The 13,506-nt window shown below is 46.8% G+C and overlaps 2 protein-coding genes across 3 annotated transcripts; both read left to right on the forward strand.

The window, feature by feature from the left end:
* The first annotated feature begins 637 nt into the window (after window positions 1–637).
* Window positions 638–4,672, forward strand: LOC117847165 (BTB/POZ domain-containing protein At1g50280). Of its 2 annotated transcripts, none has more exons than XM_034728331.2 (3): window positions 638–953; window positions 1,078–2,244; window positions 2,579–3,112. In XM_034728331.2, the coding sequence occupies exons 1-3, from the start codon at window positions 891–893 to the stop codon at window positions 2,711–2,713; spliced, it is 1,365 nt and encodes a 454-aa protein (XP_034584222.1). In that variant the 5' UTR covers window positions 638–890; the 3' UTR covers window positions 2,714–3,112. The 2 variants fall into 2 exon arrangements, with proteins under 2 accessions (XP_034584222.1, XP_034584221.1); XM_034728330.2 differs by lacking the exon at window positions 2,579–3,112 and adding an exon at window positions 4,009–4,672 and having other exon boundaries at window positions 646–953.
* Window positions 4,673–6,401: 1,729 nt separating this feature from the next.
* Window positions 6,402–13,457, forward strand: LOC117848325 (vacuolar protein sorting-associated protein 41 homolog). The gene is made up of 19 exons (XM_034729676.2): window positions 6,402–6,848; window positions 7,376–7,645; window positions 7,727–7,906; window positions 8,277–8,540; window positions 8,644–8,776; window positions 8,854–8,944; window positions 9,232–9,334; window positions 10,423–10,526; window positions 10,662–10,755; window positions 10,836–10,991; window positions 11,084–11,146; window positions 11,247–11,312; window positions 11,436–11,636; window positions 11,764–11,841; window positions 11,919–12,038; window positions 12,148–12,228; window positions 12,313–12,398; window positions 12,658–12,739; window positions 12,814–13,457. The coding sequence occupies exons 1-19, from the start codon at window positions 6,564–6,566 to the stop codon at window positions 13,207–13,209; spliced, it is 2,853 nt and encodes a 950-aa protein (XP_034585567.1). The 5' UTR covers window positions 6,402–6,563; the 3' UTR covers window positions 13,210–13,457.
* The last annotated feature ends 49 nt before the right edge of the window (window positions 13,458–13,506 follow it).

Below are 13,506 nucleotides of genomic sequence, written 5' to 3' on the forward strand. Positions count from 1 at the left end.
TGTTATAGGATCCTTGCTAGCACGTGCAGATGAGTGTATCGCCAGGTAAAAGTACGGGGACAACATTTGCAACTTGCAACAGCTAGTTTTATTATTATTATTATTATTATTATTATTATTATTATTATTATTATTATTATTATTGCGAAACAGCTAGTTGAATTTTACATCCTAGCTTTGCTCTAGAAATTGTACATCATAAATACCAAAAGGCTTTATTATGTCTTACTTATAGATCGAATTAGGATTAAAGCTGATGTGCCAAGCAATTAAAAAAGCACAGAGAAGGAGCTTTTTCAAGTGCATCTTGCCGTTGCAAAACTTTTAACAATTTTTTGGAAGAGCTTGCAAGGTACTCCTCGTTGCATGTTTTGGTGCGTCGATCAAGTCTTGACACGTACAGCTCTCATACAGATTCTGAACAGCGCAAAAGCTCAACCCACAGTGTCCATGAATGAGGTACCCCATTCAGGGCAGCGCAACAGAATAATGCGTTTTTGTTTGTTGCTCTAGTGCATTTCGAAGGTAACCTCCCTTTTTTGATCGGTATGCTTTGAGGCGCAGAGTCACCAACATTGAAGAGTTCAGAGAACCTGGAGCCTACCCTGAACTTTCTTTTGTTTTCTTCTTAGGGATCATGCGTGAGTCACCCAATATCTTTGCACGGGACAACACATGCGCACTCAACTTGCATCTCGTCTCACAGTAACCCATACTACTGTGACCTTGTGACTGTGCATGCCTTGAGGAGGCCGGTCCCAAGCGGCCGTGCAAGCAGGCAAATCTTCCTATCGGCTCCCTCCCCAGTCTCACCTTCCCAGATTTTATACTCCACTGGCTGCACCTGCACGTCCCATTTCCTCCCTTTCTCCTTCCTCCTCTCGTGAGCCATGAATGAGCTCTGCGACCTCAAGGTGCACATCAATGGCCATCACACGCTTCATCTCCACCAGGCACGTACCGCCACCTGCCAAGTTCTTCTTCCTCCTAAAGGCGTCTCAGATCAAGAGGCCGTCTTTTTCTTCTTTCCTGGCTCTGAAAGTCTGAATTGATCTCACCGTCGTTGCAATGTAACAGAGCGTCATGTGCGCCTTCTCGGGGAGGCTGAGGACAATGGTGAAGCAGGAGAAGAAGAAGGCGAGCAGAAAGGAAGCCTTGTCTATCAAGCTCGCCGATTTCCCGGGCGGCGCCGAGGGCTTCGAGCTCGTCGCCAGGTTCTGCTACAACAATGGCCGCGTCCTGCTCTGCCCCTCCAACCTCCCGCTCCTGCACTGCGCCGCCGTGTTCCTGGAGATGACCGAGGAGGTGTGCCCCTGCAACCTGCTGGCGCAGGCGGAGGCCTTCGTGAACGGGCTCTACTACTGGACCTGGGCCGACGTGCTCACCGCGGTCAAGAGCTGCGAGCCATTCGCCGCGGCGGCCGACGCCTCCGGCCTCCTCGAGAGGCTCATCTCCGCGCTCTTCTCCAAGATCACTGCCAGCCCAGAGACGCCCACCGCCATCGCCGCCGTGGGGACGCCGAACCGCTCCTCGTCGTCATGCTCCTCGTCGCCGGACACGGTGGGCTTCGGCCGGTCGTCGTCCACCAAGACGCCGGAGTCGATGTGGCCCTGCGTGGGCAGGGAGTGGTGGTTCGACGACATGACGTCGCTGTCCCCGCAGACCATCGAGAAGGTGATGCGAGTGCTCGGGTGCTACGGCATCGAGAACAAGAACCTGATACTGACGCGGTTCCTGCTCCACTACCTCCGCGCGGCCACGCGCAGGCCGGCGCTGGTGCTCTGCAAGGAGGCCACCCTCGCCGGCCTCGCGGACACGGCCGTGCACGGCGTGGCGCTCGTCGGCGGCACGGCGTTCTCGTGCCGGGGCCTCTTCTGGGTGCTGAGAATCGTGTCGGCCGTGGGGCTGAGCAAGGAGTGCAGGCACAAGCTGGAGAGGCTCATGGGCCTGATGCTGGACCACGCGACGCTGGACGACCTCCTTGTCTCCGGCGACGACGGCGGCGTCTACGACGTGAACCTGGTCATGAGGCTGGTCAGGGTGTTCGTGGGCTCCGAGGAGGAAGCCGACGCGCCGTCGCAGAGGATGAGGAAGGTGGGGAGGCTGATCGACAAGTACCTCGGGGAGATCTCGCCGGACCATGCATTGAAGGTGTCCAAGTTCCTCGCCGTCGCCGAGAGCCTGCCGGACTCGGCCAGGGACTGCTATGACGGCGTGTACAGGGCATTGGACATCTACCTCGAGGTAAACAACTCGACTAATTTCTTTCACGAACAAGTTGCGTCAATTCACGAAATTCATTTCTCCAGGGAACCTTGCTGATTTTCATCCTAGTTAGTGGACACATAGTACTGCTACTGTTTGGAACCATGCTTGGGACATGATAACTGAAAGCTTGATGCTATCGAGTAACTAATCATAGGGTGCTAGGGGTAGATACTAGACACAGCAGTACTTTATCGTACCATAGTAATACATTAAATAAGAAAAAAAGAAAAAGAAGTAGTACCTTACAAATTACTAGTAGAAAGTAGAGACTGCTAGTAGAAATTTACTTTTACCCTTTTGCAATGTTCAGAATTCCCTGTTCATTGAAATTTTATCTGAATTCCTTGGAGAAACCACAAGCTGGAGTTCTGCATTTGCCAGCTTTGCTGCAAGCCTGCAAGTCCTTTTCACCTGGTTTCATATACTCTGGCTTCACGACTCCTGACTCCTGACTGAACAGTGCTATGGTGATGATAGACATTACACGGTGTAGGGCACCGGGATTCCGATGTCACCTGGCAGCGAATATCCTGTTAGTTTATGATTGGCGTCACGATCAGCTAGGCACAAGGCAGGACTGAGCTGACGGTGACAAGGGTAAAAATCAGGCCATCAGGGATTCGGGGGCGTGTAATTTCTCTTACATAAAGGTGGCAGAACATTTTGCATTTCGGCGTTCCTCTTCTTTATCCTTTGTTGTTGTGTTGTTGTTGTTGTTGTTTTCCCTTCCACATTTCTTTTTTCTTTCTTCCATTTGTTGGTGATTGTTCTTTATCTAGTCCATGGGACATCAACTGAATAAAGGTTGGCAGTACTATCATGGGATGCTAATGATGGACAGATAGATCGCCTAGTACTTTGTTTATGGAGGGGAGCCTTTAGTTGCGATGCCTTTAGCCCTTTTGCACTGTGCAAGCGTGCACTGTTGGGTCATCGCATCCGAAAGCCTTGCGTCTGCTGCTATGCTAGGGTACTGTACATGTCTCTGCCTTTTCTTGGTGTCTGAAGTAACTTTTGATTCATGTTCATAAATCCAAGTTACTGAGAATTTCTATGACATCGACTTGGTTGCTTCTCCCAGTAAAACAGTAGTTCTAGAACAATTGGCAGTTAGCCATTTCATCGTTGTTGTTCTTCAGCAACGCAGAACGCTTTTCAGTGTCGAGTCAATCTAGTTCTTACTTATGAGCATTCTCTGCTGTGAGATGATACTGAGTGAGCAGTTCAGCTGCAGGCTCTCGGATGTGAGAGTGGCTGTCAAAACTTTATTTGCATGCATGCAGAGGTAACCTTAACCTTTTGCCCTGTTTGCAGTGAGCTTTTGGTTCATCTTGTCATTAACCCATCGAGCCGGTTCCCCTTTGTCTTGATCTCTGATCGTTTTACAACTAAGATCTCGGCTTTGTTTATCACTGGTGCAATGGCCATTGTGCCAGATCGCCTTTAGCCTGGCCTTTGATGCTTTCTATGATCAAATGGATCTTCTTTAATCATCTCCCTCCTTTATGTCTGTGCATTGTAATTTCCCATGCATCCACTGCCTTTTCTTCTTCAAGCATGGTCAGACAAACCAAAAGCACTGAACAATTCTTTGTGCAGGGCGGGCGCTTTTCCTCTTTTCTTGCTGTTTTGACTTCATCCAATGCTCCCTGAACGACTGAATCTAACATTTTGCTCTCACTACAATCAGCAAAATAATTTTGAATTTGCTCTGAATTGTGCGTTTTTGCATGAACGCAGTCGCACCCGGCACTGTCCCTGGAGGATCGCACGACGCTGTGCCGGTGCCTGAACTACGAGAAGCTCACCCTGGAGGCGTGCAAGGACCTGGCCAAGAACCGGCGGATCCCGCCGGGCGTGGCGGTGCAGGCGCTGGCCTCGCAGCAGTGCAAGCTGCAGATCAGCAAGCCCGCCGCTGCCGCGGCAGCCAAGGAAGGCCGGGCCGACCCGTCCCGGACGACGCCGAGGAGGGTCGCCGGCCGCGCGAGCGCGCGCACCCGCAGCGTGAGCGTGGACCTAGACGGCGGCGGCGACGAGAAGGAGGTGCTGCGGCTGAACCTGCAGAGGATGCAGAGCCGGGTGGTGGAGCTGGAGCGGGCGTGCAAGGAGATGAAGGGCCAGATGTCCAAGATGGCCAAGGGCAAGTCCTCCTTCGGCGCCGCCTCCTGCCACCAGACCGGCGGCAGGGGCCTGCCGAGGCTGTGCTGAAACTGCTAATGGAGCAGGAGCTTCTTGTGGTAAGAGACTGTCACATAGTAGCTTGCAGATTTTCCTCCTGATTGATCCCTTTTTTGTAAAGCTGATTACTCCGTGGTGCATTGGTCCTTTTTACTTTGTGTGGTGTTGGCTGCGAGTGAGATAGATGAGCAAGAATGAGAGGGATGTAAAGTTTTTACCCTTGTCCCTTTTTGCTTCCTTAGTTTCTTCTATTCTTTTCCTTTACCCTGGAACCTCACTCTCACTCCGATTGAAGGGGGTAACTAAAAATGCATCCTTTGGACACGTCCGACGCCATTGGTCCTGGAGTTCCCTCTTCCCGTTGAGAAACCTTTTTGAGCAGAAAGCTAGTGGCGTGGAGCGTGGACTAGAGCAGCTTTTATCTATCTTTGTCCGGGGATAAAATGAAGCTGGAACTCTGGAAGAAGGGATCTCCACATCCTCTGGGTACCGAATCTGGTATTCCAACAAGGATCAGAGTCCAGATTCCCAGAGTGTGTGCAGGCGCGGCCAAAGATCCAGTATCGGTTCAATCCCAAACGGGCACGGTCGCCAACACCCCGGCACGGACCAACTCGCAGCCTTGCCGAGTCAGGAGGCCGCTGGCTGGAACAGAGCAATTGAGCAAAGCAAAGCGTTTAGGTGAATGTCGCCGCTGCTCAGCTGCTAGCAGGTCGGCGTGGTCCACGCGACGCCCCCAAGTTGGAGCGCGCGTCTCTCGCGCCCCGGTGCTCCCTCGCGGACGTACACCACGCGCGCCCGGCCGAGCGGCGGTAGAGTTGGCAGACGAATATACAAGCACACACCGTGCCTGCGAGCCGGGTCCGGGTGGGTCGTGGCGACGCTCTTGTGCCCGGCGACGAGCCGCCGCCGACGGGGTGGTCGTGTAACAGCCCTGAGCCCCTGACTACCTGTGCACCGACCGCCACCGTGCGACACCGCAGGCGCGCGGCACCACCCAAATATTCGCAAGTATTCCTCGGCCCATTACTATATGCGGCTCACCAAAACGGCAACCCGCGCGGCCCAGCTCAAACAAACGAGGCCACATAGCCCATCGGTATTCATTGGCCCACGTAATTATTACTGAGTATTCCTTGGGACCTCCCTTCAACCAGCATGATTCAGGCCATGCACCCATGCATGACCCCCGAAAGTTTAGACAAGGGAGAAAATCCAGCTCATGATTTTCGTATAAATCTTTGGGACCATGGACGGCGGGGGCGGCGTGGTGTGCTGTGATCTCATCGCGTGGACAATGTCGCATGTACAAAAAAGTTGGGAAAACGAAAGGAGGTGGCTGTTGCGTCCAGTCCAAACAGGTCGGTGCCGCCGTAATGCTGGGTTGTCTCAACTTCCGGATCGCACGCGCTCCTCGTTGTCTGCAGACGCCGCCGGATGACGGAGCATGTTCCGTTTTGGAGGCCTTGGCCCCCGGCCCACGCCGAAAGGAATAACAGCTGAGCTTAGCGTTGCTTTTCAGATGGCGCAAATACAGACGCCTGTACTACGCCGTGTCGAAGCATGTTTTTTTTGCTGTGCACAGACTTTTTTATGTTTTTTCCATAGTCTGGCGTAGGTGCTGACTGTTTTTGATCATCTCTCCAGAGGTACTCAAGTGCGTACCATTTTTCAGGTGACAAGTGTTTACTGTTTGCCATCGTCAATAGCAAGACGATGACATTCTTAATTGCTGTGCTGGGCTTCCAATCCAATCCACCGAACCAGAAGGTCCTGGAGGCCCACGTGTACCCACTCCGCACGGTCCGTCCAGCAAGCCGAAGCCCCCGAACCAAATCAAACTCGCGGCCACGAGCCGAGGCTCGGCTCGGCTCCTTCCTCCTATATACGCCAGCCGACCCGACTCGGCTGGATTCGAGTAGTTTAAAGCGTTAACGACAAATTGATAGACGAACACCAATACAAACACACGGGAAGCAAGCAAAGTCCCGGACTCCCGGCTCGAACTTTTTTACACGCGGACCCCCGGCTTCGCCAGAAATCGTCTCGGAACGGGAGATCTCGCGGGGAGGGGGCGGCCCATCAGCGCCAGCGGCCGGCCGGCGACGACGGCGAGGATGTCCACCGAGCGGCGCGCCCACCCGCCGCTGCAGAACGGCGCGGGGGGAGACGACGGGGACGACGAGCGGGAGGAGGAGGACGGCGACGAGGGGGAGGAGGAATTGGAGGATGAGGCGGAGGAGGAGGAGGAGGAGCCGCGGCTCAAGTACCAGCGGCTGGGCGGGAGCGTGCCGGCGATCCTCTCCACCGACGCCGCCGCGTCCATCGCCGTCGCCGACCGCATGGTCGCGCTCGGCACCCACAACGGCACCCTCCACATCCTCGACTTCCAGGGCAATCAGGTACCCCTCGCGACGGGGCGCTCTCCTTTCGGAATTGGGATTTGTGGTGGGGGAATGGAGGAGGCGTGGCGTGGAGTAAACCGGGATCGTGGCATTGGGGCACCGTCGCTGAAAACTTCCTCCCTGCTTGCTGGCCACTTCAATGTTGAAATTTTGAGAGATTATATATGATATATATGATTGATTAGGATACCTGCTAAACTCTAAAACTAACTTGACATAGCTGCGACTGCAAGCCTTGCACCGTTACTGGAGACATAAATTGAGGTTGCTGCTAGTTTCCTTCATTGCAGCTTCAAATCACGTTATAGTTTTGGTAATAATGATCACACCACTGTAGTTTTTCCTGCCTCAAATTTCTAAGTCCGATGGTTTGTGGAACTTATGGAGCCAAATAATGGCGCATGGTATGCACAAGTAAAGTGTGTGCTCCAATGCCTTTTGTCATCCTGCGTGTATTCCTTCCATCTGCAGAAATGCTACCAATACTCATCAATTCCCATTTTTGTGTTCAATATGTTCTTTAGGTGAAGGAAATTGCTGCCCACACGGCAACTGTCAATGACATCAGCTTTGACGCAGACGGTGAATATATAGGCAGCTGCTCAGATGATGGCACAGTAGCAATAAGCAGCCTCTTCACTGATGAAAAACTGAAGTTTGAGTACCATCGCCCCATGAAAGCAATTGCTCTAGACCCTAATTATTCCCGGAACTATAGGAGATTTGCTACTGGTGGTTTAGCAGGTCAAGTACTTGTGTTGACAAAGAAGACTTGGGGTGGTTACCATAAGAAGGTAAGATTGATTTCCTTAGGATAACAGATAATCTGATGTATTCAGTGAACTCTAATGGTTGTTTCATCTCTTCCTTTGTAGGTTTTGCGTGATGGCGAAGGGCCAATCCATTCTATGAAGTGGAGAACAGACCTACTTGCTTGGGCTAACGATGCAGGGGTGAAAGTGCATGATATGAAAACAGACAAAGGAATTGCATTCATAGAGCGACCGAAAGGCATTCCTCGGCCAGAGTTCTTACTTCCCCACCTAGTATGGCAGGTAAATATCTCTATATCAATTAGGCATAATTTAGTCGAACCATGTACTCGAACATTTCAATTTTATCGACATACAAGGAAAATATTATTAGAAGGGTGCAAAAGCAAAAGATTTTGTCGAGCTGAATGCGATAAGGATCAAAGATTTGCTTGTTACTTTACTGAGTGGAAGACAGAGGCTATTAGCCAAAACACACATACTGTTAATTGTGTCAAGGAGCATGATAGCTGTTTTATTTGATGGGGAGATAAGAAAGTATTCACCTTTTTAGCATGTCTGAGTCACAAGACAAACTTCTAAAATTTTCTTTTCTATTCTATAGTTTAATGTAAAATGTATTTGTTGTATTTACTGATGTTTACATGCTTAGGATGATACTGTCTTAGTTATTGGATGGGGAACAAGTGTCAAGATTGCAGCAATTCGAACAGATTCATCTCAGGGACTCAATGGCATACAAAGGACCATCGCTGCAGTGGGTTCCGAGAAGTATGTAGATATTGTTGGTTCATTCCAAACAGGCTACCACATATCTGGGATTGCTCCTTTTGGTGACCTTTTAGTTGTGCTCGCCTATATTCCCGATGAGGATGAAAAAGAGAAAAAAATTAGTACTTCTGTTACTTCACGACAGGTATTCATCAGTACTCGTCCTTCACATCACACTCTTTAAATCTATGTTGCGTCTGCAACCTTTGCTTGTAAAATGCTGCTGCTAAGATTGTAACATTTTGTAGGGAACTGCACAGCGTCCTGAAATACATCTTGTGTCATGGAAAAATGATGAAGTTACTACAGATGCTCTGCCTATTCATGGTTATGAACATTACAAGGCAAAAGATTATGCTCTTGCGCATGCACCTTTCTCAGGTTTAATAGACTGTGTTCTATCAGTAGTGGCATTTTTTTATGGAAATTTTCCTAATGAAGGAAAATTTGCTGTTCAGGAAGTAGCAATGCAGGTGGACAGTGGGCTGCTGGCGACGAACCTTTGTATTACATCGTGTCTCCTAAGGATATTGTGGTGGCGAAACCAAGGTTTGTGAAAATGTTACAAAGCAAGACCTTGCATTAACCTCCAATTTTTTGTATCCAATGGTATCTGATTAATTTCAATTAAATGAGTAATGCATAGCTGAGCTAGCTAGTGACAAAATTAAGAAAATGTCAATATGGTTCTATTTCATTACTCTTGACTACAGAGGTCTAGGTTAGTTAGATATTTGAGTCTTTTTAGTTTTGGCCAGTTTTCTGAGGTTTATGTCCTTTCTGTAACAACGATCCCATGGCCGTTTCATCTAATATTATATGTTCATTCTAATTAGAGATGCTGAAGATCATATTGCTTGGCTTCTTCAACATGATTGTCACGAAAAAGCATTGGCTGCTGTTGAGGCAGGGCAAGGGCCGACTGAGCTTCTTGATGAGGTGAGCTAGAAAATAGTTAAGCTAGGTAGTAGATGTCACCCCTATGATTATGAGGATGCCCCTTTTAGTACTTTGTTAAGAACCTACCAGTGTGCACCTCTAAGGAGTTGTCAACCAAGGTCTCTAGTATTGGTTTTTTTTTTTTGTGCATATAAAACTTGGTTATTAGCTATTTTTCAGAGAACGAGATATCTGTGATGCATGAATAAATGTTTCCATTCAAAATGGGTCATTTTTAGACTTTTCAGAGTTTCATTTCAGGCGGTTGGTTTGTCGTGGGCGGATTGGGGAGATTGTAGCCATAGTGGGAGGTGGGTCTAGGGCAGGGGTGGACCCAGGCACAAAAATCATCAGGGTCAGCTCCACTAGTCATCACTAAGTCTTCTTAGTAAATAGCAAATTGGTATAGGATTTGCTAAAATTTGTCATTGTCATCTGACCGGGTAAACAACTGTAGTTCTGGCCCTGATCTAGGTTTTGGGAAGCTCCAGTCGTTGCCGGCGTTGAGGTGTTCGGCAGCTGTGCTGCCTGCTGTGCAGGAGGGGGAGGGGGCAGTGGCATAAGTAGGGAGGCAGGGGCAGGGTGTAGAGGACCTCTATTCCTTGCCTGATTCAATTGATTACATCCCCTCCCCTCAAGTTTCATAGTTAGTGATGACTCTTGACTAGACCCCTTAGCCGCCTGAGGATAGAATCCTTAAAGATTGGATCCATCTTCCAAAACAAACTCAATTCCAACTTCCTAAACCGAAACAAGACTCAAAGTCTCAAACTTCCTAAATGGAGACTTCTAAAGATTACTGCTGGGTGGGCTGAGCCAACCCATGGGTGCTTGGCCCATGCCAGTCATGTTCCAAACCGTCCCTAATAATGCAAATAACACATAAAGTGTCCCATTTTCTTTATCTTATATGTTACCTAGTCCAATGTATTTTCAAAAAAAAAGTGTGGCATGTTTAACAGCCAATTTAATTGGTGTACCACGTGCGAGCCCATGTATGAGAACTGCGAAGGACCTTCAGAACTAAGACTTAATGTCATAAGAAAATACTCGAGTATTAAAGTTAGTTTCATGTTATTTCATTACAGGTTGGTTCAAGATACCTTGACCACTTGATAATTGAAAGAAAATATGCTGAAGCTGCTCAACGCTGTCCAAAGTTGCTGCGAGGATCTCCTTCAGCATGGGAGAGGTTAGAAAATATGTTGATACTCACGTCTCAGTCATGTGATCTAGTTTAACTCTGATGAGAGTTTAAGATTTGATGGGCCTCTTTGTGTTAGACTGTTAGTTTAGTCATTTTTTAACCAAGACTTTTACTCCGCAGATGGGTCTTTCACTTTGCTCATCTCCGCCAACTTCCTGTTTTGGTCCCATATATACCTACAGAAAATCCTCAGCTGAGTGATACTGCATATGAGGTGTGGTGCTAATTTGTAAGTTCTGTTTACTTATTTCAATACCTATCTGTTTGTAATACAATTTTGAATTCCTTGTGCAGGTTGCCCTTGTTGCTCTAACTACCAATCCTTCTTTCCATGAACTTCTGCTGACCACTGTAAAAAATTGGCCACCTACACTGTACTCAGCTTCACCTGTCATATCTGCCATTGAGCCACAGCTCGACTCATCATCGATGACTGATACATTGAAAGAGGTGCGGAGGAACATTGTTTGATGGATGTGAAACATATACATCTCATTCTTTTTAGTTCTTTGATTGATATCTTTGTCTTATGTGCCCTGTAGGCGTTAGCTGAGTTGTATGTAATCAATAGTCAATATGAAAAGGCACTTTCCCTGTATGCTGAAGTAAGTACATCCTAAATTTTAGTATTTGTACGTACATCTCAAAGTATTTTTTTACTATCAAAATACAATTCTAATATAACTTTAACTTTATTTGGCTCAGCTCCTGAAGCCAGAAGTATTCGAGTTTATTGAAAAGTACAACTTGCATGATGCCATTCGTGATAAGGTATCAAATGGACGGAGTCTAATTTAGCTCTAATACAGAGTTATATTCTTCAGGGATATAAATTAGAAAAAGCCATCCATATCCTGGACTTAAAGAACTTATTGCTTTTTTTATGTTCTACAGGTCGTCAATCTTATGATACTGGATAGTAAAAGAACAGTTCACCTACTGATCCAACATCGTGATATCATTCCCCCATATGAAGTTGTGGAGCAGTTGTTGCATACCAATAAAAAATGTGACAAGAGACATTTTTTGCACCTATATTTGCATGCTCTATTTGAGATAGATATACATGCTGGAAAAGATTTTCATGATATGCAGGTATTCGGTTACTCCCTTTAAACATAGTTCTTGTAATGTCTACCTATTGTTAATTATTATGCCCATTTGTTTACATCTACTTTGTGTTTTGACAATAACTAGTAAGTCAAAACTGTTTGCTTTATAGGTGGAGCTTTATGCAGACTATGAGCAAAGGATGCTACTACCCTTCCTCCGTACTAGTCAGCATTACAGGCTTGACAAGGTCATAGTCCCCCAAAAAAAACATCGTAAAATTTATATTTTAATTAATTATGGGCTTGACAATTTGTTTTCTTCCAGGCATATGAAATCTTTGCACAAAGGGAACTTGTAAGGGAACAGGTTTTTGTCCTTGGTCGAATGGGCAATGCTAAAGAAGCTCTTTCAACAATCATAAACAAACTGGAAAACATAGAGGAGGTTCTAGCTTGCTTATCTATTATCTCACCACTTTATAAGAAATCATATTCTATATTATCTAAATTGTATATGAGGTTGGATGGTAACATTAATCTTGAACTGCATACAGGCTGTTGAATTTGTTATGGACCAACATGATGACGAACTATGGGATGAACTGATTAGACAGTGCCTCCAGAAGCCTGAAATGGTAATTGGCATAATGTGCTTAACCTTCCTTGAGACTGAAGCATCTTCTTTATTTCTTAATTCAATTTCTATGATTATTGAGCAGGTTGGGATGCTATTGGAACATACTGTTGGCAATCTTGATCCTCTGTACATTGTCAGTTTGGTTCCTGATGGGTTAGAAATACCTCGGTATGTTTGCACCAGGATTTTTTTTTGTTGAAAATCTATAAAATATCTTACATGACAATAGCAAAAAAAATTCTAAATGATCTACCATGGCCCCTTGTTGAGATTATCATGAATCATTATAGGAGTATATGTTGATATTGTAAAACTCTGATGACACCAGAATCAATTGAAAACTGTGGCCATCATAGGATTTTGTCAATTTTCATCCAGCTGATACATGCCCTTGTTTAGTCCGACTGTTTCCTCATGCTTTTGATAGGTTGCGGGATCGGCTTGTGAAAATTGTGACGGACTACCGGACGGAAACTTCACTGCGAAATGGATGCAACGATATACTTAAGGTTAACTATATTTTGGTTTACCATCTTTCATCCATCTGAAATTCAGAACATTTTCCAAACTTGGTCTTGTACAGGCTGACTGTGTGAACCTTTTGGTTAAATACTACCACGAGGCTCGGCGTGGAGTTTACATGGCAAGCATGGACGAGGAGGTACATGGAAACAGGGTTGATGATGGATCATCGCGAGCAAATGAGAGATCATCCAGTGTTCGGGCTCTAGATATTAAGTCCAGAACGAGATGTGGTGCCCGGTGTTGCTTATGCTTCGATCCTTTGCCAATTCAGGACATATCCGTCATTTTGTTCTACTGCTGCCATGCGTATCATCTATCTTGCTTGGAAGGTGGGTTGGACTTAATGAGATCAAACAGTAATCAGGATACTGACAATGGCTCAGACGACGAGGATGGTTCCCCGTCTGGTGAGTCTCGTATGCGCTGTGTATTGTGCACTACTGCCTCTGCATAATTTATGCCTTGTTGGGTAGTCCATGCTACCTTGTGTTGTGTTGTAAGTTTTGAGCCTTGTAAGTATTGTGTTCTTTTGGTGTTACATATGTACAATAGCATGATTCTTTGAGGGTAGCCATGTCCTCAGCCAGAGGAGTTTTGTGTAAATTTGATGAACAAACATGAGCAAGTTGTGTGGCATCTTTCATTTTTTTTTTGTAATGCCACGTTTGCCAGATAATGAAAAGTTTATTACAAGATGCAGAATTGCTCTTTCAGAAACTTATAAGAGAAGCTAATTTATGACTTTTTGATT

This window comes from Setaria viridis, chromosome 3 (genome assembly GCF_005286985.2).
Source record: "Setaria viridis chromosome 3, Setaria_viridis_v4.0, whole genome shotgun sequence".
Taxonomy (NCBI): Eukaryota; Viridiplantae; Streptophyta; class Magnoliopsida; order Poales; family Poaceae; genus Setaria; species Setaria viridis.

Bases quoted from the DNA above. Each gene is read 5' to 3' on its own strand.
- LOC117847165 (XM_034728330.2), top strand. From the start codon at position 891: ATGAATGAGCTCTGCGACCTCAAGGTGCACATCAATGGCCATCACACG. The intron at 954-1,077 runs GCACGTACCGCC...GCAATGTAACAG, and splicing joins ACACGCTTCATCTCCACCAG to AGCGTCATGTGCGCCTTCTC. The intron at 2,245-4,008 runs GTAAACAACTCG...GCATGAACGCAG, and splicing joins CATTGGACATCTACCTCGAG to TCGCACCCGGCACTGTCCCT.
- LOC117848325 (XM_034729676.2), top strand. From the start codon at position 6,564: ATGTCCACCGAGCGGCGCGCCCACCCGCCGCTGCAGAACGGCGCGGGG. The intron at 8,541-8,643 runs GTATTCATCAGT...AACATTTTGTAG, and splicing joins CTTCTGTTACTTCACGACAG to GGAACTGCACAGCGTCCTGA. The intron at 10,527-10,661 runs GTTAGAAAATAT...TTTACTCCGCAG, and splicing joins TCTCCTTCAGCATGGGAGAG to ATGGGTCTTTCACTTTGCTC.